This window comes from Sinocyclocheilus anshuiensis, unplaced genomic scaffold (genome assembly GCF_001515605.1).
Source record: "Sinocyclocheilus anshuiensis isolate Anshui unplaced genomic scaffold, SAMN03320099.WGS_v1.1 scaffold940, whole genome shotgun sequence".
In the NCBI taxonomy this organism is placed as follows: Eukaryota; Metazoa; Chordata; class Actinopteri; order Cypriniformes; family Cyprinidae; genus Sinocyclocheilus; species Sinocyclocheilus anshuiensis.
The window spans coordinates 131,615-144,486 of NW_015549620.1; the positions used below are offsets into that span (position 1 = coordinate 131,615).

At 37.6% G+C, this 12,872-nt stretch overlaps 2 protein-coding genes across 5 annotated transcripts in view; one reads left to right on the top strand and one right to left on the bottom strand.

The window, feature by feature from the left end:
• Positions 1–5,793, bottom strand: part of tep1 (telomerase-associated protein 1) — a 32,107-nt gene extending 26,314 nt beyond the window's left edge. The window contains exons 1-3 of one of the 3 annotated variants that reach the window (XM_016448300.1): positions 5,779–5,793; positions 1,973–2,502; positions 1,319–1,489 (exon numbers count right to left, since the gene is read on the bottom strand). In XM_016448300.1, coding sequence (XP_016303786.1) covers positions 1,319–1,489; positions 1,973–2,502; positions 5,779–5,785 — 708 coding nt within the window. In that variant the 5' untranslated portion in view covers positions 5,786–5,793. The other 2 variants (XM_016448302.1, XM_016448301.1) reach the window with 2 other exon arrangements.
• Positions 5,794–6,503: 710 nt separating this feature from the next.
• LOC107659390 (mannose-binding protein C-like) lies at positions 6,504–10,453 on the top strand. 2 transcript variants are annotated; one of them, XM_016448309.1, is made up of 4 exons: positions 6,504–6,700; positions 8,215–8,422; positions 8,521–8,607; positions 9,899–10,453. In XM_016448309.1, exons 2-4 carry the CDS (start codon positions 8,215–8,217, stop codon positions 10,375–10,377), a joined length of 774 nt encoding a protein of 257 aa, XP_016303795.1. In that variant the 5' UTR covers positions 6,504–6,700; the 3' UTR covers positions 10,378–10,453. The 2 variants fall into 2 exon arrangements, with proteins under 2 accessions (XP_016303795.1, XP_016303796.1); XM_016448310.1 differs by lacking the exon at positions 6,504–6,700 and having other exon boundaries at positions 8,130–8,422.
• The last annotated feature ends 2,419 nt before the right edge of the window (positions 10,454–12,872 follow it).

A 12,872-nucleotide genomic window follows, 5' to 3' on the forward strand; every position in this document is an offset into this window, starting at 1 on the left:
AGCCGTTTTTGTAGGCATTAAACTGCCAGAATTTTAAAAGACGATATCTCCGTTTGCATTGAACTTTCAGCTTAGTAACTTTGCAGATATTGTTTATGCTCAAACAGCAACATTACACACTAACTAACGTTAAAAAAGTGAAATCGCAATCAACCACCCCTTTAAATAAATTCTGTTCTTTTGATCATTCTATTCAACAAAAAATCCTGAAAAAGAATACCAGTTTCCACAAAATATAAAGCAGCACAACTATTTTCTCTGAGAAAGATAAATGTTTCCTGAGCACCAAAACAGCATATAACAATGATTTCTGAAGTATCATGTGATACTAAAGACTGGTGTAATGTCTTTATTGCTGAAATTCAGCTTTGCCATCACTGTAATAAATTACATTACATATATATATATATATATATATATATATATATATATACACACTGCTATAGGGCAGGCTATGCCTAATATAAAATAACAAATAACTTACATAAAGTTTAAATAGGTATACAAAACTGGAAATAGGCTAAGTAAGCATGTATAATATATAACCAAATAAATAAGAAACGTATAACGTTTATTAGCAAAGTGAGTAAGAAAGCCTGGAGGCACGGCATACACCTTGATGTAAAAATAAATAAATAAATAAATGACACAAAGTTTAAATAAAGTAAAAATCAGCAAACAATGTGGAACCAATCAAATAAGAAACGAATGTTTAAAAAAACGTACAAAATCACCTGATAAATGGCAAAAGTCTAAAATATTTAGCCAAAATATTGCCAAACAGGCGCTTTTGCATCTCGTTTCGAAACTAAATCATCCGCGATCGTCTTGTCTGTCTCACCTCACTCTTCTTGTCAGTCAGCTCGACTCACTCTCCTCTCTGGAGAAATTAAATCTGATCTGTGATGCGACTGTCGTTCGGCACGCTGCATTGAGCAGCCGCGTTCAGTTTTTAATTGTAGTGTCTGTTCTTTTACTGAACTAAATTATTTTTATTTCTATAAAAAATCAAAACGACGGTGGGGGTCGGTGACGCGGTGGGCAAGTGACGTAACCGGTGTCGCGTCTTAACACCGGTATCACCGTCAACACCGTCTATCGCGGCAAGCCTAATTTGAATGATCTACACCTTTATTATACAGAGCATATTTTCCATTGTAAAAACAAAAGACTAAATTTAACATGCACATTTGTGCCATCTGTCTAAATATAATCACCAAAGAATACATATAAATAAAGCTAAAAATAAATAAGGGCTAGCAAATTATTAACTATTATTTAGATTCACAAACCCCAGAACTGTGCTCATTTGACTCACCTTCCTTTCCCTCAATTCAACAAGTTGCTCATTCTCGCTTGCTTCAATCACCCCAAACTCCTCCTGAGGAGCTACGGTCTGCTCCCTCTCTCCATCCAAATCCATATTCAAAACAGGCACCTCAGAGGACAGCATCTGGTCATCCTCCTCCAAGCTTTCAAGTCTGGCATCCTGTTAAGATGTACAGAGTCAATATAATTAACTACATTTTGGTTCTGTATCTGTACATTTTTGCAGAAACAAAGCTTTAAATTAAATGCTATATCAAGTTGTCCTAATCATAATGTGCTTTCTGTGCAGCATTGGAAGTATAAATTTGGTTTTAGGTGGTGAAACAGGTGTATGTCCTAAAAAGTGATTCATCCATAAAATAAATCCTGTATGTTTAGTGCTTGAGTCGAATTATTGGCAATTACTGTTAAATTTTAATTAATAAATACTAATAAAAATGTGTGGCGGTTAGGGCTGCACGATAAATCGCATGCGATATTTAATGCGCATCTTGTCAGAAAGATGCGCGTTAAATATCGCATGCGATTTATCGTGCAGCCCTAGTGGCGGTGAATAAAAGAATAAAAAAATGTAGGGGAAAAAAATGATGCTACATGAATTCACATACAATCTTACAAAGCAATAGAGGAAATCATTCTATACCTGTCTAGGCTCCTCACTAGATCCCAGCAGCCCTTCAGGTGAGAAAAGCATGTCTTCCACTTCTCTCTTTTCATTTGAGCCCGATTTATTCTCCACTGAAGGTGGCGGATAGGAGCAGACAGCTGGGGCGGCACTGGGAGTTGACATTTTGGAGCAAGAGAGTAAAGGATTATGGGAGTAGGAGGAGGTTAGGGAGGATGAGACTGGAGGATGAAGTGAAGGCTCTATTAGGAGGGTATTCTTAGTGCTCAGCAGAGAGGAGGGAGAGGATAGTGAGCTCATCGTTGTGGATGACAGAAGAGATGATGTGGACATGGTGGAGGACAGGCTGGTCGGCTGGAGTGCTGGACATGATGAAGAGGTGGAGGTCTGCTTGGCCCAGGATGGAGATGTGTACTGATGGTGACACAATGCTGAGGGCGATTGAGCCAGAAAGCGGTTTTCCAGCCTTGGGCTGCTATAGTTTCGCTGCAGTCTGGAATCTGTATTCGCCTTCAGATCAGTCTGAAGGGAAGCCGGAGTCTTCATGACTGCTTGGTTGAAGAAAGGAGAAACACAGAACAGGAAATTGTGTTTTTGTCCAGAGACACTGCAAATGCTAAAAGTACAGTGCTAAACTGATTCTTGAGACAGGGAAGAAAATATGCACAACTTGTCCTACTAATTAGATTTTAAACTTGAACTGCAATGAATCGGATATGATTTCAATAATGCTCTCTTAACACAATGGGAAATTTGCTTTTCTCTTTATTTTATCAAATTTATGACATTATCATTCACTACACTTAAAACCATCAGAAAGCAAAACAACAATGTACATATATTGTTTAAAGATATATCCTGGTTACACACACAAAATTTTCTAAGAGCCTCTTCCCCTGTTTTAACATTTTTGTAAGTTCAACAAGAACGCTTCTGTATATAATCTTAAGTAACTGTGCTATATCACAACTCTATGCCAACCCTGGCAGACAAATTGTAAATAAATTGTTTGGGATTTTAGATAATTTTCCTCGTTGTAATTAGGCCCTAGTTAGCAACATCAGAAAAACTAAATATCTACCATGTAATACATGTGTGATTATGACAATGATGATGATAATAATAATAATTATTACTATTATTATTATTATTAAAAATAATAATTATAATTATAAAAATAATTATAAATAATAGCAATTATTATAATAATAATAATAGTCAACACTCGACAACATAAACTGTCAATCCTCTGAGATTTTCTGTCTGAAGGTGATGACAATTCAGTAGTACTGAAGAATCACTAGCACTGACAAGCATGGGTGTGTCTTATGCAAACAACAAATGTATTGTAGACACACCCGGAAAATCAAACAAGCTGCCTCCACTCCTTTTCACCACATTTATTGAATACCAGCTTCTTTACGTACTGGTACTGGTACATTTCCCTCTCCACTGCCTGCGAAGTGATGTGCCTTCATTAATGGTGTTCTTCGAACTAAACACGTACACTCCCTTCTTATTGGATACTAATTGTTCTTTAGATTTCGGAATGCGCTGTAAAGTTCATTTTGCAGGGCACTTACGGTCGATTGGAATGCAGCTAGTGACAGTGAGTGCGTGGGCCAAATTCCTCTAACTTAGCTAATAATCAATGAAGAACAATCTTTGCCTTTGCAATGTCTGTTCCATATTGCCACATACATTCAAGACAGATCATCAGCACTCAACTTTATCACCATTTTTAGATCCACTAGGCTACTTCTTTATTACAGGATGGTCATAAATGTGCACAAACAGAACAGACACAAGTAGACAATCTTGTCTGTCTGACACTGCAGTGATTATTGACTTAAAAGTCGCCGAGCAACACTGTTGTAAATAAACACATGCACTATATTTGGATTATTACGTGCTGCACAGTTCCTTCATGTGACTCATAGGCGCCGATTTCTTTTTCCGCTGGTGGGTGCTCGGCACACTGACACCCCACCACCGAAAACTCACATGCATATGTCAACATAGATTTTTATCCCAACTTGCCAGAAGCAAATTATAACTTAAAATATCAAACTCACAACGAACAATTTATCTTGCTCAGGATCTACAACGGAATATATAGGTAGGGTGACCTACGTCCTCTTTTTCCCAGACATGTCCTCTTTTTGGACTTAAAAAAAATGCGTCCGGATTTCTAAATCGCCTAAAATGTCCGGGATTCGTCTTTTGCTTTCTACAACCGCCATTGTGTGCGTTTTTGTATTGGAGTCCTAGACTGTAGATTGTAGACTGTTTTCTTAATCCTGCTCCCGCTGAATTTCTGACCATTATTGCCCGTTCCCGAGATATTTGTGTCCAGTCCCGCCCGCTCCTGCAAACATTCTAATATTGCATATAATTTTCGCGCATCAGGGAGCTGCTATCAATATGCGGAATATGTCAATCTCTTTTGAATAAGTGCTGGCTGTGAACTTTTTTACTATCAATTTCGCGATAACGCGTGCTCGGTGTAGGCTAAAGGAAGATCAGATATTTGTCAATGAGCTAAGGATCTGTTGAGCAGCAAATCTTCCAGTATGATCTTGTCAGTCATCTCTCCTCTCAACTCATGATCAGTGAAATCTGACTCCTGCAGCTCCTGTTGGATCGTGCAGGGTTGTCAAGTTTTTTTTTCCCACGGAATTTGGCTACTTTTAAACTGTAGCCATGGGTTGATTTTCCCCCATGGGTTAAATGTTTGAAATGTTGCATGAATTACATTTGACTGAAATGCTTGTATTTAAACATTTTGCAATCTACCTATGATAAAACTGTGCTATAGTTTTGTGAAGGAAGGCCACTGGTAGGAAGCTAAAAAGCTGTGTTTATGATCAATATGCATAACAGTGTAAAATATGTATTTTAGGTATGGAAATTACATATTTTGAGTTTTGATATTTAATGTCATTGCGCTACTTTGGGCGCTACTTGCACCAACCAACCACACCCCACCTCCGCACCCACTGTCCTCTTTTTGGAAAACTAAAATATGGTCAACCTAATATAGGGCCTACACAAGAAATTCGTAGAAAACTTATTGACAGCTTCTGTAAATATTGCACGCGTGTTCACTTACGATTGACGTGACAATCTTATGCCTTTTAACCTATGTATTTTTCAGTTCTTCAGTTAGGCCTACAGAAATGGAGCTAAACGCAATACATATACATGAAACATTCTGACATCTTCAACAGGCGGCCTAATAAAAAAATTATGAAAATAAAAATATTAGAAACATACACCTTTTCATTTTTTTAATTCATCTCTGCATGAACAAATAATGCCTTAAAAATAACATTCTCACTTAACAATTACCTAAAATAGAATGAATAACTATCTTGCTCCAGATTATCAAAACGGACACAAGACACAAGTTACAAACACAGACACAAGACGGACAAAACCTAGACACACAAAAAAAATCGTATAAAACATATTGACAGCTTCTAAGAAAAATATTATGTAGCCTACTAGCTTTAAATTACTGGTTCGAAACGCGTAGGACTACTTTTTTCACATTTCTACCTATCTTTAGTTACAAAAACGAAATGAAGCATATCGACAGCTTCTATAAGAAATATTATGCACACTCGCTAAGCTACAACTTGGTTCATATTAACGGCGCATTTCTGGCGTTTTTCCGTGGGTGCTCGAGCCCCGGATCGGCGCCTGTAAACAAAATAAAGAAAATAACTCACCTTTAATGCTTTGTGACCGGGTATTAGTGTAAAACAAAGTAGGTGAGCCGCTGACTGTATATCACGGATAAAACTTGGTAACTTCCTCACCTGTCATGTCATGCGTACGCCACTACCGTAATTAACCGAATATAGACGCATTTTAAGGCTGGGTGGAGAAGGCGTCTCAGGTTTAGAGCAAGAAAATTCTCTCTTCACGTTATTTAACGTTTAACGTTATTTAAAAAGGACTGTAAATGCAATGTATTTTGAAGGAAAACCGCAACAACTAGTAAATCCAGTAGTTTTTTTTTTTAAGTCCAGTGACCAGCTTATGGATAGAGAGATGTTAGATATTTGCAAACTTTGTGTGATGCTTACACTTTACATTTTATAATACATTTTAATGTGGGGTGGACAAGGAGGCACTTAGCTGCGCTATCATGGAGGAATCTGGCCTTTGGGATGTTGGCAATTGTGGTGATAGGTGTCATATGTGTGAAATCGACAACAAATAGAATGTATACCATTTTTTAACCAAATGAAAAATATAATTCAATATTCCACTATTAAGGTTCTATTAACAAAATATGCAATATTATGTTTACATAATAAAATTAAAAATTAATTTTAAAACGAAATTTCAATCCATAATTGATATAGCCTATACATCATTTAAATGGAGTAATTTTGCTGAGGATTTTGAAGGAATAGTATAAAAGGGCCCAATTCCCCTTGTCTTGAGCAATATAATTGTAAACCATTTAATATGTGTCATGAGCAGGGTGGCTCTGATTGAAGGAGGCGTCTTCAGGCATGATGCTTTCTAAGCCTTCAAAGCCCACTACACACTCGTACGTTGTGTGGGAAGCATATCTGAAAGAGCTCTATCTCAGAAAAGGAAATTCACAACAACAAGCCCCTCAGATTTAAAGCAAGAAGACCCTCCTCTCTTCAGTCAGTTGTGTGATTTCAGTCTTGTGGACTTGTTGGGCAACAGACATTGCATCACTTGGACTCCTCCATTAAACTGGTAAGAATTTGAATGTTATTTGAAAAAGCTGAGAATAATTGCAGTAAATATTCGAAAGAAAGAAAATAGGAACAGTGAACCACAAGTTGGCTTGAACTTATCCAGTAAAGAGACATATGAAATGGATGGCAATTACACACAATGCTATTTAATGTGTATTAGGATGGACCATGAGAAAACTTAATCATACATCAATACTCAAAGTTATTGTGCATTTATTATACAAGTTAATTACAATCAAGAATGACAAACATATCTGCGTAACTTTGTCTCAAAATCTCGTTTGGGCAAGCTTTTAAGATTTGCTAATGAAAAGACTTGGAACTATGAAACTTGTGTCTTTCAGCTTAAGTAGGTATTTCCTGTTTTTGTAGTCACACCAGTCTGGAGCATTACAAATACTTTCCACTATATTCTTACAAGACTAATGAAGTTGGGTTTAATGAATGTGTTTCTGTTTAACTTAGGGGGAAAACTGTTCAGGTCACACCTAGGAAAATGTATCAGGTCAAACCTATAGGAAAGTTGGTATGCAGCTGTTCAGCAACTCCATAGAGACTATGGTTCACTGATGTTCATTCACAATATTTTGTAACTTATTTGTCCTGCCACACAATTACATATAGAATAATTTTCCTCACTTTTCAGAAAAATTAATAAAATATGAAATAGAATAAATGAATGAAATAGATTGTAGCTAAAAAGTCTGTTACGAATGAAGCTTCATTCTAAATCATTCAGTCCTATCAATCATCATTGCGCCATCCCAGCATCCTTCCAACTCCCCATCCCCTTCTCTATTTCTTTCATTCTTCCTCCATGTAGTACCATTATAGGGGGGTTCTAACTCGGAGCTTGAGCCAAGCCTCAGGTTTAAGCCTTCCTTGAAGAAAGCAAGTCAAGTTTGTTTACCATTATCTATCAAGGTTGAATGGGCAGGCCAACTTGTGAAAAATTGTTGTGACTGCAAAACCATTGTTTTATAAAGCTTTGGTCAAGTTTGCTCTTCCATTAAATGTCAGAGTAGTTGAATTACATTTACAGTATTTATTTTAATGCCCTTTTTTGTCCTGCACTGAGACAGAAATCTCCATTTCAGTAGCATTTATATGCACCAAACTTTATAGTTTCCTTCTTATCAATATTCTGAAGGTTTTTTGCAGAGAGGTTTGTTCATGTAACATTCACCTTATTTATTCCTAAAACATGCTTATGATGACAGTAGTTTCTGATTTATGTGGTGATAAAACAGATATTCAGAGATCTGACTGAATCAGATATTCAGAAATCTGAATCTGACTTTATTCAATGTTCAAATTTCTGTTGTGGAAATGTATGCAAATTAGTGCTTTTTTAATGCACCATTTGCATATTTAAACAAAACATTTCAGTGTTGTACTGTGATTAATTCATTGGGGATGTATGGTGATAGGCTATATTAGTTACAGTAACTAAATAAATGTAATTTACAGATTGTGGAAAAGTTCGCTGATGTTTTCCTTTTTATACCACAGATGGCGGCGCTGTTAAAGCTGTTCCTCTGGGCTCTTCTGCTCCTTCAGTTTGCACTGCAGCTGTTGGATGGAGCTGATCCTCAGAACCTGAACTGTCCTACATATGGTGGAGTTCCTGGCACTCCTGGACACAACGGTCTGCCTGGCAGAGATGGGAGAGATGGTAAAGATGGAGCAATTGGACCCAAAGGAGAGAAGGGAGAGTCAGGTCTGTGTGTGAGAGAGAGTGAAATGAATGAATGAAGTGAGGGATTCTGAGGTAGAGATTATTTCACTTCTACCTTATTTTCAATTTTGGTCCTACAGGAGTGAGCGTTCAGGGACCACCAGGTAAAGCGGGGCCATCTGGGCCAGCTGGAGAAAAGGGGGAAAGGGGACCTCCAGGTCCACAAGGTATTAAACATTATAAGTTATTAAAAGGGTCATATGACGTTGCTAAAAAGAACATTATTTTGTGTATTTGGTGTAATGCAATGTGTTTATGCGGTTTAAGGTTAAAAAACACATTATTTTCCACATACTGTACATTATTGTTTCTCCTCTATGCCCCGCCTTTCTGAAACGCGACGATTTTTACAAAGCTCATCGTTTTAAAAAAGCGAGGTGTGCTCTGATTGTCCAGCTAACCAGTGCGTTGTGATTGGCCGAATGCCTCAAGTGTGTGACGGAAATGTTACGCCCCTTAACATACTGTGGTGCCGTCTCCCAGCAGGACAAGACAAAACCAATAAAACCCATTATAAACAAGGCATTTGTTGCATCCAGTTGGGACATAATTACTGATTATAATGACTTATACTGTCTTCTTACGCGTTGCGTTTCATATCGCGCCGCGTAAACATAAAACCATGTCTGCATTTGTGATCGGAGAAACAACAAACAACAAGCCTACTCTACACTGCTCAAAACTCGTCATTTGAATCAGCAGTGGCAAATTATTTAAACATAAAAAACGTACTTACAGGTTGTGAGTCAGAAGCGCCAGACTGTCCTTGCAAAGTTGGAACTGCCCAACTTTATAGAAATAGCCTTTGTGCCACAGACGCATTGTAAGCTACTGGTTCAGGAAACAGTCCTCATCCTCCATAAAATGCGCAGCACACATCTGAATATTTGGGTTGAACTGTTCTGGAACAGTGTTGTAAATACAACTTAACCACTGATTTCTAGTCGTGTCCTCTTTTGGAAGGCCAAACAAAGTAGTTTCGCTTTCACAACGAAACACACAGCGACTCCACGACATGGCAGCGGCGGCAACAACAATACTACAGTGAGAATAAAAGTTACGCCTTATTTCTTTGCGTGAATATTTGGGCGGCGTTATGCAAATCTTCCCACATCGTGACGTAGACATGTGGGGGCGTGTTAGAACGAGCCGTTTTAGGTAGGAGTGGTTGACGCTTAACTTTTATAAAGAATATCTCTTTGGATTTGAGACTTTAGTCTTTGCAACTTTACAGATCTTCTTTATGCACCAAGAGCTTGTAACACTCCAAAGAGAAAGTAAAAATTTTAATCGCATCATATGACCCCTTTAAAGGGATAGTTCACCCAAAAATGAACTATCCCTTTAAGATTTAAAATTCCAAAGTGGAAATGTGGAGACTTCAGAGACTAAGGTTGTGCATGAACAAGTTTGGATGTGTATTCTACAAGCTATACAAAGTAATTGTTCTATATTTAGGGTCTCCTGGAAGTGAACGTGTTCTTGAATCCCTGAAATCTGAGATCCAGCAACTTAAAGCCAAGATTGTCACGATTGAGAAAGTTGCGAGTGTCTGCCACTTCAGGCAAGTTGGACAGAAATACTACATCACTGATGGTGTTGTGGGGACTTTCGATCAAGGATTACAATTCTGCAAGGATTTTGGTGGAACAATGGTTTTGCCAAGAACTTCTGCAGAAAACCAAGCGTTATTGAAATTAGTAGTATCCAGTGGTTTAAGTAGTAAGAAGCCATATATTGGAGTCACAGACAGAGAAATAGAGGGACGGTTTGTGGACACTGAGGGGAAGCAATTGACATTTACCAACTGGGGTCCTGGTCAGCCTGATGACTATAAGGGACTACAAGATTGTGGTGTTATAGAGGACTCTGGCCTTTGGGATGATGGCAGTTGTGGTGATATACGTCCTATTATGTGTGAAATAGACAACAAATAGAATGTATAACATTAGGCTGATGATACACAGGGCAACTTTTTGAGCAATTTTGCTTTTTTTGAGCAGTGTTTTGCTTGGGCACTTTCCCACTGAGAATGGGTAACACATTTCTATCTGAATACTTTAGATCGGTCGTGGGCCCTGTGTCTCACCTGGTTGTCCGTTGACGGCAACTTTAACCAAAAAGTTGCCCCATGTATCATCAGCCTAATTATACAGGTCTGCAATACTAATATGCTATAAACAGTGCACATAGAACGCACAGTTTAAATCCTATTGTCAAGCATGTCCTTCAAAACATTATTTTACAAATGCATAGAAAATATACAAATAATTGCTATAAATTTTGTTACAACTCAATAAACAGTTTCTTATGTCTATTTGTCATGAATCAAAGAGTGTCTCTTTTATTTCAGTGCAAATCTGACATTAATTGTGTTACTGACAGAAGATCAAATAACAAAAGAATGAAATTTATATAGGCTAGCCATTTTATTTTTGTTTGTTTGTTTATAATGTTTACACAAATAATGCCAAGGTTATTACCCTATGAACTGGTTTGTTAGTGAGAACATAAGTAGGAACATAAGGCAGTTCATGTCATTTTAGACACACACTATAGTTGTAAAGTATAAAGTAAAAGAACAAAATGTAACACCAGTCTACACCAGACACAAATGCCTTATCAATTAGTAAAATGCTCTAGTTCTGATGGCTAACAGTAACCAGGCTTTGGCTTTTGAATGAAATAAGCAAACCAGTGACTTCACTCCTGATTCTCCTGAGGTAAAATAGGACCTGCAGGACCAGCATGGCCCTAAAGGAGAGAAAGGAAGTCTAGGTCCACCAGGTAAAATAAAATAAATAAATTTTAATAAACTTAAGGACCATCATATTTGAATTTGATTGTATCGTTGTTACTATTGGTGGTAGTGGTGATGAAATTGAAATTTTCGGTCTATAACTCTGAATAATATGTCTTCGTAAGATGTTTTTCTAATGTTTAGTTTTATGATCAAAGCTAGTTTAGCTTGTAGTTTTTATTGTGGGGGCAAAACATAAAACGCAATGCAATGATGATTGAGAGATCAAATTATGGTATATCAAAAGGCTGATGTATATTTGATACTCACATTTTAACATGATTTTTTCTAAAAAAAAAAAAGATTTATGGATAATCAAGTAAAATTTGCTTCTGTATAGTAAGTGTTCATCCTGAAATTTTAACAATCTAAAAAGGTATTACATTTACTTTATAAAAATCAGTAAAAGGCTTTTTACTTGCTAAAAATGTATAAACTATCAATCAGATGACAGAGGGCATGTAGCAGATTGTGTAAAAGTTTTTTTCATACTAATAGGACTTACACATTTGCGTATGAAATATGATACAGTAGGCTTTATAGGGTTAATATACACAAACAAATAATAACTGCTCTAAATTTTAAATCCCAACAATGTGTGCAATTGATATTTACACACTTATATTTGTACATGGGAGGTTGGGATGGCTTTATTCCCCTGAAAGTGCAATGCACATGCATACACTGTGTGGGCAGCGTATCCTGAGAGGAAGATCAGTTTTTCAGAATATGAGATTCACAACAACAAGCCCCTCAGATTTAAAGAAGACCCTTCTCTCTTCAGTCAGTCTTGTGGACTTGTTGGGCAACAGACATTGGCTGTCACCCGGTCTCGTCCGTTAAACTTGTAATTTTCGAAATATTATTTGAGAACAGCTGAAACTAATTGTAGTAAGTCTACAAAAGAAAGACAAACAAATCAGGAACAGTGAAAGCCAAAAGTGGTTTGAAATTATTGAAGAGACATATGATGGCAGTAACACACAGCGCTATTTTATGTGTTAGTGCAATAATAATTTCCACTTTATCCAGAAGTTAATGATGAATTAGTTAATGATTACAGACATCCCACCTCTCCCGGAAGCTCCGGGAGTCTCCCACATATTAATAGTGGCTCCCTGACACCCGCAAATTAGATACAATATCCCGGAAATCGTGGAGGCAAGGGAGAGTAGGCCTACGAGCAAGAGGAAAGAGCGCCACTTAAAGGCACAATATGTAATTTTCGCCGCTGGAGGGCGCGTATTCAAAATAAACAAAGAGACAAAGGCATAGTTTGATGACGCCGTGACTGAGTGTGGAATCATGGGAGTTGTCGTCTTCATCCCCACACAGCCGATGCAATCCGACGGGACTCAGGCGGAAATCATGTTCATGGATGAGCTAATGATTTATTAACGTAGTAGAATGAAGCAGGGTGAGGCTGAAAGCCGTCGAAGCGGAACGAGGCCGCTGAACGAGCGCGACACATGGTTCGAAAGCAGCGGAGCTTTTATCATGCCACAGTCGACCCTTCCGCTCCTTCCGGTTGTGCTTATGTGGGGGAAAAAAGCAGCGCTGTTTTAACATACTAGATACATTTGAAAGTTCTGTTATAATGCTACTCTGTGCGGTCGTCACCGGTCTATTAAA

Coding starts and splice junctions, on each gene's coding strand:
- LOC107659390 (XM_016448309.1), top strand. CDS start 8,215: ATGGCGGCGCTGTTAAAGCTGTTCCTCTGGGCTCTTCTGCTCCTTCAG. Junction 8,423..8,520: donor AGGAGAGAAGGGAGAGTCAG/GTCTGTGTGTGA, acceptor TTGGTCCTACAG/GAGTGAGCGTTCAGGGACCA. Junction 8,608..9,898: donor GGGACCTCCAGGTCCACAAG/GTATTAAACATT, acceptor TTCTATATTTAG/GGTCTCCTGGAAGTGAACGT.